General features: G+C 32.0%; 3 protein-coding genes across 9 annotated transcripts; 2 read left to right on the top strand and 1 right to left on the bottom strand.

The window, feature by feature from the left end:
- Positions 1–3,263: 3,263 nt before the first annotated feature.
- On the top strand, positions 3,264–5,139 carry ORP4C (OSBP(oxysterol binding protein)-related protein 4C; the record flags this gene model as incomplete). Its single annotated transcript, XM_011019904.1, has 5 exons — positions 3,264–3,524; positions 3,620–3,716; positions 3,822–4,107; positions 4,224–4,326; positions 4,636–5,139. Coding segments are annotated over 5 exons (1,002 nt in total), but the record flags the coding sequence as incomplete, so codon positions are not given.
- Positions 5,140–6,270: 1,131 nt separating this feature from the next.
- Positions 6,271–6,789, bottom strand: LOC105121307 (uncharacterized). The gene has a single exon (XM_011019903.1). It carries the CDS (start codon positions 6,787–6,789, stop codon positions 6,271–6,273), a length of 519 nt encoding a protein of 172 aa, XP_011018205.1.
- Positions 6,790–15,771: 8,982 nt separating this feature from the next.
- On the top strand, positions 15,772–21,916 carry LOC105120919 (Pentatricopeptide repeat (PPR) superfamily protein). 7 transcript variants are annotated; one of them, XM_011019343.1, is made up of 5 exons: positions 15,772–19,241; positions 19,635–19,744; positions 20,496–20,591; positions 20,990–21,062; positions 21,167–21,916. In XM_011019343.1, the coding sequence occupies exon 1, from the start codon at positions 15,930–15,932 to the stop codon at positions 19,155–19,157; it is 3,228 nt and encodes a 1,075-aa protein (XP_011017645.1). In that variant the 5' UTR covers positions 15,772–15,929; the 3' UTR covers positions 19,158–19,241; positions 19,635–19,744; positions 20,496–20,591; positions 20,990–21,062; positions 21,167–21,916. The 7 variants fall into 7 exon arrangements, with proteins under 7 accessions (XP_011017645.1, XP_011017643.1, XP_011017647.1 ...); XM_011019341.1 differs by having other exon boundaries at positions 20,496–20,626; XM_011019345.1 differs by lacking the exons at positions 19,635–19,744; positions 20,496–20,591 and having other exon boundaries at positions 21,167–21,405; positions 21,590–21,916.
- Positions 21,917–22,906: the final 990 nt, after the last annotated feature.

Below are 22,906 nucleotides of genomic sequence, written 5' to 3'. Positions count from 1 at the left end.
TATTTGATATATATATATATATATATATATATATATATATATATATATCTCATTATTTAGGGATTAAAGTGAAGATATTATAAAAATCACTTAATTTGTTTGAGAAAACAATAGGTTTCTAATTTACTCTATTTTGTCGCGGGTTGTATTAAAATCTTTTTAAATATATAGAAAAATTAAATTACATGGAATTCTTTAATATTGTTATTAAATCTAATTCAAGGAGTTAAACTTGAAACTTTTAACTCAATTTCTTGTCAACTTTGAATTTCTATTTAAATTATATTTAAATTATATGAGAGTTGTCTTGATGTGATATAATCAACTTAATGGATTCCAAGATAAAAATTAAATAAAAGCAAAGAACAAAAAATAATATAAAAAACAAAGATTAGTCACGCGAGTTTAAAAGCAACTTCAAAAACCATTAAAAAGAGGTTTGACTTTAAAAATAATAATTGAAGCTCATATATATATATAAATTTTTTTTTATATATTGAGATGATGATATATTGAATTAGTTTCACTCCACCTGTGTTAACTCACCAAACTTGTGATTTAGATTATAAATTCCTATGAGTTCAATATATTTTTTTGAATTAGAAGATGTTATTGAAAAAATAAAAATAAAAAACCCAACGCTAAAGGTTCGTGCCCCAACGTATCATAGCCTTGAAAAAATTTGTTGTTTAAGGATTAAGACAACAATAATACCTAAAGGAGGTGAATTAAATGTTCTATTAATTATGTCAAATAATGCAAGTAATCATACTAAACACATATAACACATTAATCAACAATATAATTAAAGTGTTTAAAGTAAATAAATAAAGAAAAAGAGAGTGCAAACTTGGTTTTTAATGCGGTTCAACAAACCTACATCTACACCTCAAGTATAAACCACACTTAAGTATTGTATTCTTTTATTAATTCAAGTGAAAGATGCAATGTCCTTGATAAATCCACACTAAACAATTACACCACTTTGAGATTTCAGGATTTTTCTCTTGGTGACAATATCTTGCCAATACCAAGAGTTTATCCAAACTCTTAAGTGTTTACAATTATGATTTGTTTACAACAAGATTTATTCTCTAAAATAGTAGATGATACAATTAAAAACTATAATCTCCATAACTCAATAACACTTAGGATGATTGAACATGTGTATGTGTAATGAATGTGAGATTTTATAGTCTTGCGCAAGAATATAAAGATTTAATTCAACACAACTGTATGTTAGGATTTATGATTTCTAGTTGGTTTGTCTTTTTGGAATAACTTCTATATATATATATATATATATATATATATGTTTAAAAAAAAACTAGCCGTTTATAACTGTTAAAATGTCTTTGATGCTTAAAACGGTTGACTAGTTCTTGCAAAATTCTCAGGTGTTTATCATGGACGAATATCATTGACTTATTCATTAGATATGCCCAAGCAGTTGACCAATTCAGCTTAAAAATCAATTCTGACAATTTCAAACCTGATGAAACTTGAATCGATTAAATGTTATCAATTCTAGTTCTGCATGCACTGTGAAGTTTGTGAGTTCATTTTAGTTTGCTATTGAGTAAGATACAATGAATCCTTAATAGTTAAGTCTTCACTTGTTTTGCATCTTGGACTTATTGATGAATTTATTCATTAAATTTCATATATTTGTTGATGTGATCTTCATATAAAACCTGTTTAAACTTAATCTCATTCAAGCATATTATTAGTCTATTTTTTTATTTAATTGTTATCATCATAATACAAGATATTATAAATATTAATATGTGACCTATAGGTCAACAAAAGCCACCACCATCAAACTTTCCTTATCGAACGGAATCCATAGACACCAAGTTTGACCATTTTTGTTTTTGGTATCACGACAACCACCATTTTCTTTTTCTTTCGTAGTTTTTCAGGCAACTTTCTCTTCTCTCTCTCTAACTCAGATATTGAAAAATAAACAAAATAATTTTTGAACAAAATAAAAATTGTTGCAAATTTAGGGTGAGACGTGTATTTTCTGTACGTTTTAATTTGAAGTTTCATTTCATATAATAAAATCATAAAATGATGCAATTGAAAGAATTAAAAAAATAAAATTGGCAGGAGATTCATTATTCATATGAATTGTGGTTGACCTATCCTTTTTTGGTTTTTATAAATGTGCTATTGTTCAAATGAACATTGAAACATTATTTTTGTTTTCAGTTTTTACAATCCTTGTCTTGCTAATTATGCTAATGCCATTATTTCCACAATAAAAATCGGTAGGTTGTTTAAGAACAAAAAAAAGATGAAGATAGTCATACATGTTCTCTTGAATTTTTGTTTGAAATGACATAAATTTGCTCTAAGTTGTAATAAAAATATATTTATTGTTATGTCTTCGACTCCATTCCTCCATCCAAGCATATTTTTGTCCTATATGTATTTATACTTTATGTCATTAAATAATAACCTAACACGCCTCATAGCACATCTATGCTAAAATCATATTTTTTTTTAATTTTCTTTTCTGAGAAATTACATATTTTATAGATAATCACAATCATTAACAAATTGAATTATTATTGGGTAAACTATTTATTTACCCTCATAGATTTATCAATATTTCACTCTTGTCCTTGTAGTTTAAATTTTTTCAATTTTACCCTTATATTTTTTAGAAAGTTTCAATTTTATCCTTTATCACTAACTAAATAACAAAAATCTAAATTTTTCATATTTTTATTTTATTATTTTTTTACTTTTCTCTCATTTTTTCCTCTTAAGTCCATATATAAGTCATAATTTTCTTACAAAAACATTTAGAAACCTATATAAAACCTCAAAAACTGAATTTAAAAAGTAGGCTATTTAGGTAACCGTATTGTATTGTGGCATGACTGCACTTTTCAAAAATAGAAAATTTAATTCAAATATTTTTTTTTATGTTTTTGAATTGTTTTGATGTGTTGATGTTATTAAAAAAATTTATTTTGATGCATTTTCAAGTGAAAAGTACTTTAAAAAACAAATATTACTACAATATCAAATACTACCTTACCAGTTAGAAGTAACATCAGAACTTTTTGAAAATTAGAAATGTAATATTGTGAAATTTTAAACTAAGAGGTTAGAAGCGGAACATTGATGAATCATTAGCTGCAAAATTGAGGTTTACCCAAAGTTGTCTCATACCTCATCTTGATTAATTACAGGAGTATTAATTTAATGTAACACATTCTTTTGGACCAAAGTACTGATAATTGTGTTCATTTTGCCAAGTTCAGCTTCCACCTCTATTCAACATTCCAAAGTCCCAGCTCCAATGTTTTGGTGAATCAGCCTACTGCTTCAGCAAAAATCTGTTGCAGCAGTGCAACAATGCTGAGAGCTCACTGGACAGATTCACCTCTGTTGTAGCATGGAGCATATCTACTACACGTCCTCCCTCTTTTGGTGTTGCCCCTTACAATCCCATTCTTGGAGAGACTCACCATGTTTCCAGAGGAAGCCTCAATGTTCTACTTGAACAGGTACTTAAAATTCTCGTGAGATCCGATGGGCTTGGACTTTACAACAGAGGGCGTGTTATATCATATGATTGGATTCGTTTAATTCATGGTTTCAGGTGTCCCATCATCCACCAGTTTCAGCCCTCCACGCGACGGACGAGAAAGAAAATATTGAGCTGATTTGGTGCCAAAAACCTGTTCCAAAATTCTATGGTAGGACTACTTTTCCCAAACTGCTTTAGCTTGCTTTTAGGTAACATGGATTTTGGTTTTCTTAATGATGTAGCAACTTGGTTTTATTTTTCATTGATTGTGAAGGCACAAGAGTAGAAGCTGAAGTGATTGGAAAAAGGCAACTTAAACTCCTGAATCATGGAGAAACTTATATGATGAATTCACCAAAGCTCATGATCAGATTTCTTCCACCTCGGGTTGATTGGATTGGCAAGGTAAAAATTTCTTGCCAGGAGACTGGTCTTGAAGCTGAGTTATGCTACATTACCAGTTCTTTATTAGGACGTAGAGGAGAGCATCGAGTTAAAGGAAAGATCTACCAGTCTTCATCTATGAAGACCTTTTATGAGGTTGAAGGATACTGGAACAGGTAGATGTATATTCACACAGAAACAAACTTCTTCTAGAATCATTATGCGTGTAAATAGTTTAAGATTAGTGTTAATCTCACTGAAAGATTCTTACTGAAATCACTTACTGATCCAGTATTGTCAAAGCCAAGGACATTAATAGTGGCAAGGAGACAATTATATATGATGCAAAGGAAGTGTACTCTGAGCTCAAGACTCCTATAGTCAAGGATTTGCAGGTAGCTTCATAGTTTATACTTATCGGTCGCTTGATATTTTTTTCTCGTGCTTCTTATTAAGAGACTTTCAGAAATGACTCTTCTATATGACCACCAAAATCCTGGTTTAGACTCAGAAGGTTGAGTTCTTTGTTTCACCGTGGCAGATAGATTTCTCTCTGTAGCAATCAATACATTGTCTTGCTGCAAAAAGGCTATTCTGCTGTGTTGAGAGTTTCAATATATTCTGATTTGTATATGTAATGTGCATGCAAGGATACATGACTTGGTTTATGATGCTTGCATCCCGCTGTTTTCTTGTTTTGTAAGGGAATTTGGCCAACTGAATCAACTGCAGTGTGGAGTGAGGTGAGCAAAGGCATACTGAGCAAAAACTGGACGAAGGCAAGAGAAGCAAAGAGCACAGTTGAGGATAACCAGAGAAAACTTGCTAAAGAGAGGGCATCAAAGGGAGAAACTTGGGTTCCTAATCATTTCACTGTATCTGATAGCAAAGAAGATGGTTGGGACTGCTCACCTATTCAAGAAAGAGTCCCACCAGCCCCCATTGTTGTCCCTCTTTAATATTCTTTGATTTGTGGCAATCTAGCAGTTTACAATGAACACTTTTATGTGGTTTATCAGGTTTTAAGTCCCTTCTCTTGGTTTATTCATGCGATTATTCTATTATCAGCAAAGAAAGGAAGGTTCTATACTTCCGTTGGTAGCTGGAGAACCTTCCTGTAAACAAGGTTTGAGCTTCATTGATTACAGTACTTCATCATCCTTAATCAAAACAGCAAATAAATTATGTGATTACTAGGTATTTTGCAACGAGAAGCTGTTTTCTTTTAAGCATTTTCCTGAAAAATTCGTGGTCCTTCCCTTTTCGCGTCCACAATACCACAGAGATCAGTGCAAAACCTGGTTCTTAGTGACCATCGATGGCAACTAGTTTCCTTGGCCAGCCATTCAGCTATGCGTTTCAGCTTCCACCAATAAGAGAGACAATTTTCAGGCAATCCGAACTATGTATCTAGTTACAAGATCAGATGGCTAGTTTTGAAACGAATGTTCTGGTTAATCCTACAGCTAGATCCTCTATCACCAAGGCAGAACTGAATTTTCAGGATTCGGTCAAGCCACGTTCAATCACCTACCTCGCTTTCTTTCAAACCATACTTGCCAGTCGTCCTAACCTATGTTGCTTTGACGTCCTTCATTTTTCCTTAGAGTACCCGTATCAGATATGGATCTATAGACACACGGGGACTCCAATTATATGGAAAGATACGAAAACATAGGTATGCATGTCGGTTACGCCCCCATATCTGATATAGATCTCGAGTCCGAGCAATATAGACCCTGAAAATCAAGCTGCCGTTCTTGATCAAAGAAGCATAACAAGTCTGCTTAGAACTTTCGTATACATGATTGTAATATTATCATATTACACTAACCCCACAAACTACAGATGATAAAAATCTTAAACTGAAAAGGAACAAGAAGGTGGGTGGTATATAGATTCACAGTCGATTGTTGGGTTAAATGTTATGTATGTAAACCTTTATGCGTGCAGTCTCGAGTGATTCCCCAACATATATCTCCCTCCCTAACAAGTGGTATCGGAGCTAAACTAACGGTGGCAAGTATTTGTTTATTCGGATCTGTAAACTCTCATGCATATACGTCCAATTGAGTCTCCGATGTTGATGATCTTCCCAACACTTTCAGAATTTGGAATAGCAATACAATCAGGAAATTGAAATGATGCGGATTAGAATGCAATATAAATGAAAAAGATTAAAAAGCAGGCTAGGCACCATTTGTGTGCCTGTATATTCACATTATATCTCTCAAAATCTAATAGCAAGCTACAACTGCTAGAATACATCACACGTCAAACTTAAGCTTACAAATTATCATTTGCTGCATTTTCCAGAACTGCTGTCCTCTTTTGGTTAGTTACAAGAATACATCACACCTCAAGCTCCTTTTCGAGGTCTCGAAATCCATGTCCTGCAGGTCTGATTCACTCCTCCGGTTGAAGGACTTCTCTCTGATGGTATCCAAAACCGGCTTCCATGACGTTCTAACCTGTGCTCTACATATCGGATTACTCTGGCCCAACGAGGAACTAGTTCCTGAAGACTTAGCCTGACCGCACCTGCTAGACTTTGCTATTGAACTGAGCTTCTTTACTAAAGCAAGAAAATCCACAGGAGAAACATCAGGCTGCAGTATCGAGTATGGAAGCAAGAAGTAGATTTGGCCTGTCTCTAGCTGAACATCGGGCTTCAACGGTTTCGATTCCGCAGAAAGAAGCTGAGCGGCAGTGAAGACAAGATTCCTTGAGGGTAATTGGCCTGTAGTCACTTGGCTAACTGACACAGGATTTTCAAATTCTTGTACATAACCATTGAAGTGAACTACTCGAATATTGTTGAATTTTGTAGATGATTTGCATGAAAAACAACCACCCATCTCTCCTTGTCTTCTCTCTTTCTCAATGGATTATAATGTTTGTAAAGGTTGAATCAGTATGTGTTTATGATTGAATATTGCGTGTGACTTGTTATATGGAAATACCTTTTCTGCTAACCACTTCGCTATATTTTATTCCCATGTGAAACTATATATATTACTTTGTTTGCTCCCAATCTATGGAATTAGGGTAATACGAAGTCATCAAGCAATTTCAAGATTACTTTAGTGGTAAAATCACTTTCACTAAAGAAAGCTTGAAAGGTCCTTGCTAACCAAAATCAAGGGGAAGAATGGTTTAAGATTCTTCAATATTTTTCATTGTTCTAGTTTCAAGAAAAAAATAGGATTTTTATTGAAAATATATTAAATAATTTTTTTTTATTTAAAGTAATTGAGAGTACCATGGAACTAAATTTTTTGTTGATTTATCATTTTTTTTATGAACAATTTCAAAGCATATTGTAAAAATTATTCCTCATTTTTACTACAAGGACAGAAATTGAGTGTTTGAAATGGTCAGTCCAATCCTCCCACAGCTTGGTGGATGACTGGATGACTTGGATTGCTTGACTTCATTAGGAAGAAAAATGTTGCCGTGGGGTTAGGATTAAGCACAATGATTGATAAAGTTTGATGTATGAATTGGATAATATTTTCATAAAAAAGCAAGAAAAAATAAATATTAATGAAAATATATACCCAATGGTCTACAGCTAAATTAATTCCTTCAAGTTGACGGGCAAGTTGCTTTACTTTTATCCCTTCAGGAAGGAGTCCTTAGTCAACGAATAGTTTTTATTGAAGACAAAATATAACTCAGAAACCATAAATATAAACTCATTTTACTCTTTATTGTTTACAAAATTTTATATACAGTAGCACCTTATGGTATTTATAATTTTATTTATTGCAGTATAAAATCTCTTTTTTTAATAAGAAAACATGATATTAATTAAATGGAACTCTTAATTTATATATATTCCCTATTTTTAGTTTATTGCAATTTATAGATGATGCAATGTAGAAAAAAAAACTCTATAAATAATTATGATTTGCAATAAAAGATAGGCACAATATTTTATAAGTATTTTATAATATAATTGATTATGATTTGCAATAAAAGAGAGGCACAATATTTTATAAGTATTTTATAATTGATTATGAACCTCTTAGTTAAGAGATTGATAAATTCAAAAATCTACACGGAATTACTTATCATATATTAACACGATTTGTCATGACATAATCTGGCAAATTTATGCCAGCAGTTCATTTGTCAATTTAGAGAAAATTACCAACATTTTGCACTTATTTTACTGTTATATATTGATTATTATCTTGAATTAATTAATTTTCTCAAGATAATCACGCAACTAAATAAGTATTAAATTTACTGTGCTTAACAAACATAAGAAATTAAAGTGATATTTTATTTCTGATAGGGATTTTGATTGAGATTGACAGGAAAAATTTAATATCATTGTATCATGTCCAAGAAGAAAATTTTGGCGCCACATTTCCTTTCTCCCCCCTTTTCCACCAGAGGTCGGTCATTATGAGGAACAGCTACTGTTCATGTTTGAATTTCTATTTCTATTTTTATAAATTCCATGTTTTTATGTTAATTTATTCTAAATATCATATATGGTTGGATATCAAAATTAAGGGTGAAAATAAGGTCACTAAACCTTGTTAATATGTTAACACTCCAATCAGTAATGATATAGTTAATTAGCATATAATAGATTGCTACTGTTCATTATGGAGAGATAATATCATTATCCCAAAAATAAATATGCTTAATTTAAATCTTTGAATTTGAAAATTATGCTTGAGAAAATTCAACTTCAATTCAGTAGTCAAACCTTTCCATATATATTGATTCTAGGCATTATCAATATCAGCAAACATTATATAAGAATTTGTTAAAATAATTGTGTATGGAATAATTTATTTTATTCAAATAAGATTGTAATACCAATAATTTATTTTTTTGCACGATATTTATTGGCTTCTCAAAAAAAAATATTAGTTAATATTTTCAGAATTGTGATTTCCATTCAATTCCATCAACAGGTCCCGTGAGAACAGAACATGATGAATATGTCAAGGAGAAGGAAAAAAAAAACAAAATGAATAAAGAAATAAATAGAATCAATTTTTTTTTAAAAAAAATCAAACATAAAAGAGAACAAAAATTCATTAAGAAAAGATAAAAACATTTGAACTTGAATTTTCGTAGATGAACAAAATCATTCATTGAACATGTATCTACATGTCCGATTAGTGTTTTAGAAGAAAGAAAATATAAATATATTTGATTAGAGAAATGAAAATAAATCATAAAAATAGTATATTGCTATCTGAAACAAAAAAGATAAACATAATGAAAATAAAAGGACAAGATACTTAAAAAAATGAAAATAAAATTGTGTTTGATAATAATATATAAGATATTGTAATTATTTCTGTATTTTATTTAGTTAATGGTGAATAAAATAAAATAAAATTCATATATTTTTAAAATAATTTTAGAATATATTTTTGTTATTTCAAAACAGAAAAGACAGGAAAAACATATTTTATCTATCTTTAGCGTCTCATTTTCTTCCGTCTCAACAGAATGATTCAATAATATATAAAATAACAAATTAAGCCTTGCACGTGAATATTTTTTTATAAGATATGGTCAATTTACTTATAAAAATTATAAAAAGTTCATTTGATCATAAATTTAACCACGTCAAAACATTAGGAAAAAGTATTTTATCTGTTCAGCTACCAACGAGGGGCTATGGTGCATATTCTACTAAAACAACAACATCAATAATAATAAAAAAATATTTTTTTTAACTAGAAATGCAAGCAAGCCAAGCTATTAAAAAATGGTCACTTCTGGATAAAATAGTTTTGATCTGGTCCCTTTGTCAGCGATTAATATGATTACTTATCGCCTGTTATGTTTATCCTTTTTAGCCTTCCATGGGAGCGCCGTCCGAACATAATTCAGCTAAAATTTATTTATTTATTTAAAGTTAATTTTGTTATTTTTTTGAATTTTTTTGATGTATTAATATTAAAAATAAATTTTAAAAAATAAAAAAATATTTTAATATATTTACAAATAAAAAATATTTTAAAAAATAATTGTTATTGTATTTTAAAATACCCTTTTAATTTTACAGTATAATTATAATAATTATTTTATTTATTTATGTGGACATTTGAACTCAAAATTGAGACAAACGGTTGTCCTTATATATTATATTAGTTAATTTAAAGCTAGAAACGCAAAATTTAATTTTTCATTATTATTTATTCAACCAAATATTTTCTTAAGCCTATGCTGATTAATGTTTTTTATATTACTAATATTAATTGCATTATTAAACACTTCATCAATATTATAATTTCCAAATTATTAAGATGCAAATTTTTTATGCAGGATTGATCATTCAATCCATCATATTTAATAAATTTTTTTTGTTAACCAAAGCTTTTAAATAGTATTAAATATAATTTACAATGAGAAATCTATTGCACAGATATTTATTTTTATGTAAAAACTACATTGGTAGCTCCAATTACTGATTATGTTACTGTGGCACGTGGAATTTGAAATTCAATAATCTTTAATTACACATATAAATATGTATAGGAGAATTTAGATATCATTATTTGAAGTATAACTACCAAGAGATACTATACTTCCTTTATATTTTTTTATTTAAAAAAAAAACTAAATATAGGAAGCTGGAATTCTGTTGTTGTTGTTGGTGAGGACCTCATAGACAATCACATATCACAAAAAAAAAAAAAAACAAAGAAATGCACCAATAGAGACCTCATAGACAATCACATATCACAAAAAAAAACAAAAAACAAAAATAAATTGCAGTCGCACCAACGAGCAGAATATTTTTTTAGTCTATGCATAAACAGTGATACGAACACAACGGGACCGTCTTCTTGACCTGAAGAGAATTGCCGGTGACTTCATCATTGCCTATGGACTATCTTTTCTTTGGTCTTTCCTTCGTATTTGTTCAAAGAAAATTTTCATATAAATAAACACATCCGTTGCTGGAAATTATATTGAATCTCCATATTACTACTGTATGAATTTCCAAATTGGGAATATTTTTTTCATTAAAAGAGTTTTTTTTTTTTTTTTTGCCTCTAATGCACGTTTTCCGCTCTAAGTCACAATATAGTTTATTTTTTATGTATCCTATTTTCTTGGAAACAAAAGAAGTTTTAATTTCTATGATTAAAAACCAGTCAATTCAACTGAAAAAATAAAAAAAATAAAAGAAAGGTTGTAGCTCGACGAGACCAAGCATCCGGGCTTGGTTCTACCAATTCTACAAATCTATCCATCCCGTGAGAGCCAAGTCCGTGTGCATTATTATAGTTGTAATGTATATTTTACTAAGTAAATGGTACCAAAGTTTGTGTTTAAGCGGCAATTTCTTTCACATAAATAATTGAATTCCTTAAGAGAATATATAATTTAGAGTCCCAATTGGAGAAGAAAGTTGAACAAAAAAAATAGAATTTCAATAAATATAATCTTCAACCAGTTATAATTATATTATATTTTCATAAAATTAATGTATTTAGGTAATTAAATAAAATTGGGTCTCCAATCCCCTTGCATTATTAAAACTATAAACTATTTAAACTTGGGAAATTAAATAATTAAAATAACTGCTCTCCTAGCAAGATTTAAGGATTTTGGAAATGATGCTCTCAATGTGTTTCTTGGTATCTCCCACACCCACTTGACCACTTGGCCACCTAAGTCCATGCAATTACAAATTATATTTTGTGAGAATATTAAATTAGTCCTTTTAGTTTCTGAAATTAAAAGTCAATGTTTTTCCCAGCTTTAACCATCAAGTTGTTCTCAGATTTCTCACGTTTTTGTTTTTTCTTTCCTAACCAGAGGAACTAACCGTTTCTATTTCTTAAAAGTATAAGGACTGACTTGCAATTTACTGAAATACTCCTTTTCTTTTGGGCTTAAGAAGCGGGCTTTTCTATACTTTTGTTCAATAAATACAACTGACCACGGAAACACACAAAGGCTAATTTGGGCTCAGCTCAAACCCAAACTCCAGGCCTCTTAACAATTTTAAAAAATAGAAGGTGGTGGTCAAGAGCTACAAATCATGATGGTTTTCAAGCTGGTTCGGGATCCCACCTGAACAAAATTCTGAGTTTTTAGGTCATCAGTTAACTTGGACGTAACAATTTTTAATTTTTAATTTTTTTATTTATAATTAAACTGCTAAGTCTGTAAGTCATTCAAGATTAGCCTGATAAATATTAAAATTGATTTAAATTAAAATCTCAACTAATCGAGTGTTTTTAGCTGCAAGTTTGACTGGTAAACTTGCTGGTTTAATAATGATGCACAGGCTATCAGTTTTTGCTGGAAAAGCCTGAAGATTAAAGAAGTTGACTTCATGAATTTAGGGCCTACAAAGAAAGCAAAATTTTCACTGCAGCTTGCTTGATGTAATCATTCTTTATAACTGACTTCATGGATTCTTGCAATGTTGTTGCTGTTAAGTTTTATTTGTCTACGGATTCATTTCCTCAACTAGGGAAAGAAGAGATGTTTTTTGCTTCTATATTCTGCTGTTTAAGTGATCTTCTTTCAATATCTTATGTAACAATGTTTAATTTTTTTATTTATAAATTAAACTGCTAAGTCTGTAAGTCATTCACGTAACAATTTTTAATTTTTAATTTTTTTATTTATAATTAAACTGCTAAGTCTGTAAGTCATTCAAGATTAGCCTGATAAATATTAAAATTGATTTAAATTAAAATCTCAACTAATCGAGTGTTTTTAGCTGCAAGTTTGACTGGTAAACTTGCTGGTTTAATAATGATGCAGGCTGCCAGTTTTTGCCGAAAAGCCTGAAGATTAAAGAAGTTGACTTCATGAATTTAGGGCCTACAAAGAAAGCAAAATTTTCACTGCAGCTTGCTTGATGTAATCATTCTGTATAACTGACTTCATGGATTCTTGCAATGTTGTTGCTGTTAAGTTTTATTTGTCTACGGATTCATTTCCTCAACTAGGGAAAGAAGAGAGATTGACTGAAGCTTATTTAACTTGCTTTGCTTAAGAGATGTTTCTTTGCTTCTATGTTCTACTGTTTAAGTGATCTTCTTTCAATATCTTATGATATATTTTGAATGAAATTTGCAACTGATTCCTTATAATTCAACACATAATTAAATCTTGAAATTATACGGGCATGAAATCTTAGTAATAATATCTTTGGAAAACTAGTCTTTAACGTTGTTTTCGATGACTCCATGGTGTGTGTGAAGGCCCAATGGTAGTGATCATCTGATCTGCTGTTAATTTGGAAGAAGGATTCTTGGGATGGGGGAATCTGAACCAGGGCACTTAGTAAACCCTACCACAACTCAAAGTCCTAACGGTTGAACAACTTGAGCGTTTTCTTTGCTAGAGTTGGTCCTCGAAAAAAAAAAAGGCTGTTGAGCATCCAATTTTCTGTCGGTAGATTCAAATTTTCTGACAAATACATAAGACAGTAACCAGAATTCACACAATTGGAATATAGAGCTAGTAGTTCTCCCGCGGCCCTCGGTGCAATCATCGGCGTACTCAGTCGTTCCCAGGAGTTTCTAGGAAATGATCCTTATGGTGACATTAACAATCTATATGATTTTGGCATGCAAAATATGGAGGGCCTAAAAAAAAGTGTTGTCTCCGGATGTAATGGGATGGAGATTCTTGCAAAGGAGAAGGAATTAGAAGAAGACATCTTTCCCAACTTGGAGGATTTGAGACTTTATGATCTGCTAAGATCGAGTAATATAGTGGAAGGGCATGTGTCACCTAGAAGCTTTGCGAATCTAAAGTTCTTGTCTCTAGAAAAATGTAAAAAAAGGCTGTTGAGCATCCAATTTTCTGTCGGTAGATTCAAATTTTCTGACAAATACATAAGACAGTAACCAGAATTCACACAACTGGAATATAGAGCTGGTAGTTCTCCCGCGGCCCTCGGTGCAATCATCGGCGTACTCAGTCGTTCCCAGGAGTTTCTAGGAAATGATCCTTATGGTGACATTAACAATCTATATGATTTCGGCATGCAAAATATGGAGGGCCTGAAAAAAAGTGTTGTCTCCGGATGTAATGCGGTGGAGATTCTTACAAAGGAGAAGGAATTAGTAGAAGACATCTTTCCCAACTTGGAGGATTTGAGACTTTATGATCTGCTAAGATCGAGTAATATAGTGGAAGGGCATGTGTCACCTAGAAGCTTTGCAAATCTAAAGTTCTCGTCTCTAGAAAAATGTGATAATCTGAGACATGTCTTCTCATGGAGCACGATCAAGCAACTCCCTAAACTGGAGACTCTATATATCAGTAAGTACAAGAACCTTGAAGATTTCTTCGAAGAGAATGCGACTGAGACAGAGATGGTCAATTACGAACTTCCCAGTTTGAAGTTCTTTCCCTTGAAATGCCTGCCTAAAATTGTCAGCATTGATAAGATTGTGGCATTGGCTTTATCGTCAATAGAGGAAATTTATACTATCCATTGTATAAGCGTAAAATCTCTTCCTAGGAGCCTCGTCAATGCACCAAGATTAATGATCATTACAGGCAGGGGCGGAGCAAGAAAAAAAATTGAGGAGGGCGAAATTAAAAGAATTATTTTAAAAAAGTTTATTTTATTGAAATATATATTAAATGAAAGTGTTTGCTGTCTATAGTGAAGATGAACAATTGCTCTTCATAACAATTGTTACAAAGCACATTCTCCTGGAAAAGCCCCGTTCTTAATTTTTTTTCTCCATCCATATGAATGAGAAATCTGCTTATAGTCGCTCATAAGCATTAAAAGGCATGACTCGATGTTTGCTGTGTAGTTTTTTGAGGATAGAATCCAGCAAAAGACATCCTTTTACCAAGCTACCATGGATACGAGTTAGAACAGGCATTGAAGGACTGAAGGTTCGATGCCTTCTTTGGTTGCGCTATTACTACACCCTTCATTTACTGTTGAGGTTTCAACATGGTAGCTTGTTTACTAATTTGCACCAATTTTGATCCCAACATGGCAAGGTGGTCGTCAATCTATCTTATTAAAATTCAAATCACGAGGAGGTCACGTGCCCTTCATTCCTTCCCTTGTGATCCGTTAAATCTTATCTACTCTATTTTCTTCTTAAAACTAATAATTATTTTACAACCAAATAACAATTATCTAAAAAACTTTTATTTTCTTTTAATACACTTAATACCAAAATCAGAATGCTTAACAACACATATAGATCAAAATTGAAGGTTTAAGATCATGAAAATTAGAGATCGGAGGACTCTCGTCTAATCATATTATTGAAGATTTTTTATTTTTGTTAGCTACAAATTATTATTTTTTGAAAGTTTTTTTACAACGTTTTTTATGTATTAATATTAAAATTAAATTTTAAAAAATAAAAAAAATATTATTTAAATATATTTTCAAAAAAAATAATTACTACCATAATATTAAATATGATCTTAATCAATCACTTAATTATAGTTGCTTTGTTTAATGGTGTAATGATAATAAATACATAGACAATAATTAATTTATTTTACATTAACAAATTTTATTAAGTGAGTTTCTAGGTGAGTGTTTAGAAATACTGTAATTTTTATTTTTAAATGATTTTTTATTTAAAAAATATTATATTAATATATTTTTAAATATTTTTAAATAATTTTGATAGTTAATGTTAAAAATAAAACAAAATTAATTTTAATATAATTTTTAAACATAATAAATCTCAAAAAAAAAATTAATATAATTTTTAAACATAATAAATCTTGATTTTTATAAAAATAATTTAAGGATATAATAGGTGAAGCTTGTAGTTCAGGTCAAAAAAATTTAAAGATATAATAGGTGAAGCTTGTAGTTCAGGTTTTATTTTACCATAACCTCGATAGTTTATTTTGAAAAATATTCCATATTTCGGACTGGGACCTCAAATCCTTTCGAGGATTCCCTGCGGACTGTGTGAGTTACCCCGAGCCCAAAATCCTTAATGACACAGAACAGCGTTTTCCAAATTCAAAGGAGCAAAGAAAACTGATGTCTTTCCCTCCTCCCTCCTCCTCCTCCTCCTCTTCTGTACAAACTCTACTCAAAAGTGGGTTCTCTCCAACTCTCAAATCCATCAACCAATTTCTCCACTTTCTCTCAAAATCCCAGAAATACGAATTGATCACTCACTTTTTCTGTCAAATTAATCGAAACAAGATCAAATGCAACCCCCAAACTCATTCAGTTTTCACCTGTGCTCTCCTCAAACTCGAAAAATTTGAAGAAGCAGAGCATTTTATGAAGACCCAGATGGAGAAATCTTCAAAAGTTTCAGGATTTGGCGTTTGGGATTCTTTAATTCGAGGTTTTAGTGTCAATAAAAAGGACCCTGAGAAGGGTTTGTCGATACTAAAAGATTGCTTGAGGAATTATGGTATTTTGCCTTCTTCTTTTACTTTTTGTTCACTGATTCATAGTTTTAGTTATAAAAGAAATATGAGTGGAGCAATTGAGGTGTTAGAGTTAATGAAGGATGAGAAAGTTAGATACCCTTTTAATAATTTTGTTTGTAGTTCAATCATTTATGGGTTTTGTAAGATAGGAAAGCCAGAACTTGCTATTGGGTTTTTTGAAAATGCTGTAAAGGTTGGAGCTTTAAGGCCCAATGTTGTGACATATACTACACTTGTGAGTGCACTTTGTATGTTAGGTAGAGTTAGTGAGGTCTGTGATTTGGTTTGTAGGATGGAGAAGGAAGGACTGGCATTTGATGTTGTCTTTTATAGCAATTGGATTTGTGGGTATTTTAGGGAAGGGATGTTAATGGAAGCGTTACGAAAGCATGGGGAAATGGTGGGAAAAGGAATAAATCTGGATATGGTAAGCTATACTGTACTCATTGATGGTTTTTCTAAGGGAGGGAATGTGGAGAAGGCGGTTGGTTTTCTCGACAAGATGATTGAAAATGGGTCAAGACCCAATTTGGTTACCTATACTTCAATCGTGATGGGGTTTTGCCAGAAAGGAAAAATGGATGAGGCGTTTGCAGCATTTAAGATGGTTGAAGATATGGGAATGGAAGTGGATGAGTTCGTTTATGCTGTTTTGATTGAAGGGTTTTGTAGGGAAGGAGACTTTGATCGTGTTTATCAGTTGCTTGAGGACATGGAGCTTAAGAGGATTAGTCCAAGCATTGTTACTTATAATACTTTGATCAATGGGTTGTGCAAGAGTGGGAGGACATTAGAAGCAGATGAAGTCTCAAAAAGGATACAAGGAGATGTAGTTACATACAGTACATTGTTACATGGGTACACAGTGGAAGAGAACAGTGCAGGGATTTTGGAAATTAAAAGGAGGTGGGAAGAAGCTGGAGTTTGCATGGATATTGTAATGTGTAACATACTTATCAAAGCACTCTTTATGGTTGGTGCATTTGAAGATGTGTATGCACTGTACAAAGGAATGAAAGAAATGGATTTGGTTGCAGACTCGGTTACTTATTGTACATTGATCAATGGATATTGTAAATCCAGTAGAATTGATGAAGCACTTGAGATATTTGATGAGTTTAGGAAGATGTTAGCTTCTTCAGTTGCATGCTACAATTGTATGATTAATGGGCTGTGCAAGAATGGTATGGTGGATCTGGCCACAGAGGTATTCATTGAACTCAGTGAGAAAGGTTTGACTTTTGATGTGGGCATATATATGACTTTAATCAAGGCAATAGCTAAAGCAGAAAGCATGGAGGGAGTTTTGAATCTAATTTATAGAATTGAGAATCTGGGGTTGGACATGTATGACACTATATGCAATGACACAATCAGTTTTCTGTGCAAGCAGAAATGTCCCCTGGCTGCAACTGAAGTGTGCATGGTGCTCAGGAAGAATCAGTTGATTGTTACATGTAAGTCTTACTATTCAATTTTGAAAGGGCTTATTGATGATGGAAAAATATGGCTGAGTAAGCTCTTAATAGGAAGTTTTATGAAAGACTATGGCATTGCTGAACCTAAATTAAGTAAGATACTACTGCATTACCTCAGTCTGAAAGACATTAACAGTGCACTTTGTTTTCTGAGTAAGATGAAGGAAAGTGATTCATCTGTCACTTTTCCTGTTTGTGCTTTAAAAGTACTAATGAAAACTGGTAGATTTTTGGCTGCCTATGAACTTGTCATGGGAGCTAAACATAATCTACCAGTTATGGATGTGGTTGATTACTCTATCATTGTTGATGGCCTTTGCAAAGGAGGGTATCCTGTCAAGGCTTTAGATCTCTGTGCTTTTGTTGAAAACATGGGTGTAATTTTTAACATAATAACTTATAACTCAGTCATAAACGGACTGTGCCGACAGGGTTGTCTTGTTGAAGCATTTCGGCTGTTTGATTCATTAGAGAAAATCAACTTGATTCCCTCAGAAATAACATATGCGACACTCGTTGACAACTTATGTAAAGAAGGATATCTGGTGGATGCCAAGAAATTACTTGAGAGGATGCTCCTCAAGGGCTATAAAGGAAACACACGCATCTATAACTCATTCATTCACGGTTACTGCAAATTTGGACAACTAGAGGAAGCCTTGATGATTCTGGATCATATGGAGATCAAATACCTTGTTCCTGATGAATTTACTGTCAGCTCTGTGATTTATGGTTTTTGTCAGAAGGGTGATATGGAAGGGGCTCTAGGATTTTATTTTGAACACAAGGGGAAAGGTATATCCCCTGATTTCTTGGGTTTTCTGCGTTTGATAAGAGGTCTTTGTGCAAAGGGGAGGATGGAAGAGGCCAGGAGCATTTTAAGAGAAATGCTTCAGTCACAATCTGTTAAGGAGCTGATAAACAGAGTCAACACAGAGGTGGAAACAGAATCAGTAGAAAGTATTCTTGTCTTTTTATGTGAGCAGGGAAGTATCAAGGAAGCAGTTACTGTACTTAATGAAGTTAGCTCTGTATTTTTTCCTGTTGAAAGGTGGTTTGGCCCTTTTCATGAATCTCAAGAACTGCTGCCACTTTCAGAGTTGAATGGTTTTAGTAGTGTTTCATCCAGCACTGTAACTTCTTGTGAAATAAATGATTTTGATTTGGCATCTGTGAATAAAGTAGATAACATGGTGGAGAACCCTGGTGATTTGAAGAGGGTTTCTCAATGTAATTTCTTTGACTCTTATTACTCTCTTATCGCACCACTCTGCTTGAAAGGGGAGCTACAGGAGGCTAATATATTAGCAAAGGAGATGCTTGCTAGTTTGGATGGAGATTGTTAATGGATTACACATTGTTTGGTTCTACCACGTTCACTGTTTCTTCCTCCTATGCAGAACATGTAACCTCCCTATTACAAATTTCAGGTACATCAAACTCATTTTTGCTTGTTTATGTTCTTTAAACTGAGATGATGTTATTCAGTATTGTGGTCTACGCTAAGTAATCCTGCAAGGAGCAGTTTAACACAATAACGATGCTAGAATTTAAATATGTGATGTAGTGGATAAGATGGTCTTTAATTAATGGTTTGACTTGGTCATATGTGTTTTCAGAATAAATGAGTCAAAACCTTGAAATAGTATCTTAGGAAAGTTAAGCTATACGTATGAGATTATTGGTTTCAAGAGGTCAAGGAAATAGAAATCTTGCAAGCACCAAAGACTATCTAAGGCTATATAAGGAGTCTTGTAGTGTAGATGTCATATCACATCATGTTATTTTATATTTTTAATGAATTATCTTTTATGGCTGTTTAGGTTGAGTTTGGCTCCCTTCTATCCATTTATGGTTTGCTTCTTCTTCTTCTTTTTTCCATGGGTGTGGATTTGAGTATTTATGTTTCTTCTCTCCCCCCGTCGTATATTCTGTTATAAAAGGCATTCCAATAAAGTCAACATTAAAGTGTTTTTGAACTTGATGCATCTGGGTTGCTCAGAAGATTATACAAGGTTGAAGTCTAATTCATCTTGTGAAATTCAACGAGATCAGCCTACTAGCACATATTTTTTATTGGAAACCAAATGTTTTAAATTTTGGGTTTTGCATGTCCCATTTGTAAGCTTTTTATGTTTTCAGCTACGTCCTTGTATTATAGTCCACCACACATGATATGAGGAACCCATTTCTTTGGCTTGAGGCATTTGAAGGAGCCAAATTCTATCTTGCATTGCTTATATATATATATATATATATATATATATATATATATATATATATATATATATATGGACACACCTCTTGCAATCCTTTCATTGCTGCTCTTGGCTGGGTTTGCGCTTTCTACCATTCCCTCCCTTCGACTCTCTGTCACCTTAAGTCATGATATTGTGAAGATTGTCGTCCTCTTTTAGTTACAATTGTTTCAAAACTTTCCTGTTTTCTTTTTTCATTTATGCTCTTTAAAGATAAGCTTTCTGGTGTGAAATCAAATTAATAATACAAGGTATTAGAACTCATGTAAGTTGTTCTGCTTTTGGGAACAATTTAGGAGTTCAACTGAAACACTGTATATGAAATATTAAATGAGAATACTTCAGAGAAGACAAATGACAGACTGTGATTGGTCTTATGGTCTAATAAAATGCCTCATTTTTCTGGCCTTGAAACTGTGGTTTCAGGGGTTTAGTAAGCATAATGGACAAGCATTTACTTTTATATTTTTAAAGGAAGAAACGAATACTGGGTGCTTTTAAAAGTTGCTTCCAAGGACGTAGGTTTGTAAATACTTTTCCACCAAATTCCCAAGCATGTAAGCATTCTTTCCTCCATTTCAAGATCCAGATGGATCGTAGCACCCCCTTCCACTTCTTTTTCTTCATATGCTTTTCCTTGCGTATCCAAACAGAAATAAATTTAACAATGATGAAAATGATCTCATTTTAAACATCTCCCTCCTCCTCTTTTTTTTTTTTTTTGGAATTTCCGTTTCATCTTTTTCAGATGGTTGTTCATTCAGCTTCATAATAAGACCTTCACCTGAACAGCATCATCCACAAGTAAAATATTCACTTTTATCGTTGGGATATGATTTGGTTCCCTTTTCTTTTTTAGCTGGTGCATCAAATTTATCCTCATAATCTGTTAATGACCAGAACCATTTACATTGATACAGGGAATGGCGAGGCTAGGAAATTGAATGAATGAAGCAGCATATCACTCTCTTCAGCAATCTCATATTGTTTAAGGTAAATTTTAAAATTCTTGATGTTTTTATGTTCTCCTCTGTTTTGTCTTTCCTTCATTTTGGTCATGGATTGTTATTTTAGAGTTTTCTTTTTTGTTATTTTAGGATGTCTTGATGGCATTGCTTTTGGTTGAGGTGATTCTGGGAGGCTGGACTTCATGTTCTGGAATGGTTTAACAGTGCTTGCATGAGCTGAAGATGGATTTAATACAGGCGTAGCAGGGATCTTTCCTATTTCATTAGCCCTATCTGTCCTAATTGCCATGGAGACCATAGTGCCTGTCAATCCAACATTCTTGGGGTTTGAATTTTATCATTTCGCATCTTATGATGAAAATCAGCAGGTTTAGGTTCTCTCTATAACTTGCTTTCTTCTATGGATGTGATGTAACCGCCTTTTTTATGGTTTTTCTTGGTGGTGTTGCCTCTAACGTCCATAATTGCTAGATAGAATCGGAGAGTGTTCTGCTCTTACGCTTTTGATGGTTTGTGAAAATTGGCAGTGACACTTCAATTTTTCTTCTGCAGAGCTAGGATGAGTCGTATAAAAAGATGCATTGCCTCGATCATGAGATGTTATTCCGATCCACACAGCGGGGTGTCTAGCAACAAAGTTTGGATATTTTGGCGTCTGAGTTGGCTGCTGTCACAACAAGGTGGTGCCTTTCTGCATGGCGTCTTCTGGCAATGTTTCTGTGTTGGTTTTCCAGGAATGTAATCTTCTGCATTCAATATCAGATATATTCTTGTGTTCATAGTTCCGAACCTGGCCAAATCAGATAATTTAAATTATAGTTTATGTGATCATAGTTCGGCATTCAATATCAGATAATGTAAATTATAAACCGTAATCAATGTATTATAGTCATTATAGGGACTCTAAAATAAATAGAAAAAAATAAAATTATAAAGTATAATATTTGAATTTTTAAACTAAATAGGAAAAAAAAATTAGAGCATGATTTTTTTTCTAAAATAAATAGAAACAATATAACTAAGAAAATAAATAATCTACCCTAAAAATTGTATTGCATCAAATATGCACTAATTAATTTGATGAATTATTTATTATGTATTAGAGAGCTAGATTCTCACAAAAAAAAATTAGGGGAAAAAACCTGAAAAAAAAATGATTAAACTAAGAAAACTAGAAAAAAAAATCAAATTTAAAAAATCAAATTAGTATATTAAAAAACCCAAAAAATTTTGTTTGGTTTTAATTTTAAAAGTTTAAAAGTGATTAAATTGGATTGATTTAACTAGCATTGAACCAGATTGACACTAAATTGAGTTGCAAAAAACCAGTTATAAATAAGAAATTTTCTTCTAACCATGAAATAATCAAAATATTAGTTTTATTTATTTGTTTTATAATTGCTTTTTATATTATGATAAGTTCTTATTTGAATAACCATATTCAAATAATTTTAAGCATCTCCACATTGAATTGCTACATTCATAGAAATTTAATAAATTTTCCTTTATGTCACCCAAAGATTTAAATACAAAAAAAATAAAACACCGGCTAACCATAATTATGGTTTATTTCTCTTGTAATTGAGCAGGTGGCTAACTTGTAATTCCACTATTTATTCTATGTAATTAAAGCAAGTCATTCTAGGTTAAAATAACCAGCCATGTCATGATATGGTGGGCTTTTATAACATGTTTAATGGCATAGTTAACTTTTATAGTCTATTATTAAATGACTTGCTTTCATGATATGGTTAACTTTTATGACATGACTGACTTGCAATGGCTAAGAAGTGGAGCTCTATCTTATACACCTAGTCCTTTAGATTTTCTTCGTGAAGAAAATAAATGTTTCATTAGTGATGATATTAA

Source organism: Populus euphratica, unplaced genomic scaffold, assembly GCF_000495115.2.
Source record: "Populus euphratica unplaced genomic scaffold, PopEup_1.0 scaffold31.1, whole genome shotgun sequence".
Lineage (NCBI taxonomy): Eukaryota > Viridiplantae > Streptophyta > Magnoliopsida > Malpighiales > Salicaceae > Populus > Populus euphratica.
This window is presented reverse-complemented; position numbering and strand designations above follow the sequence as displayed.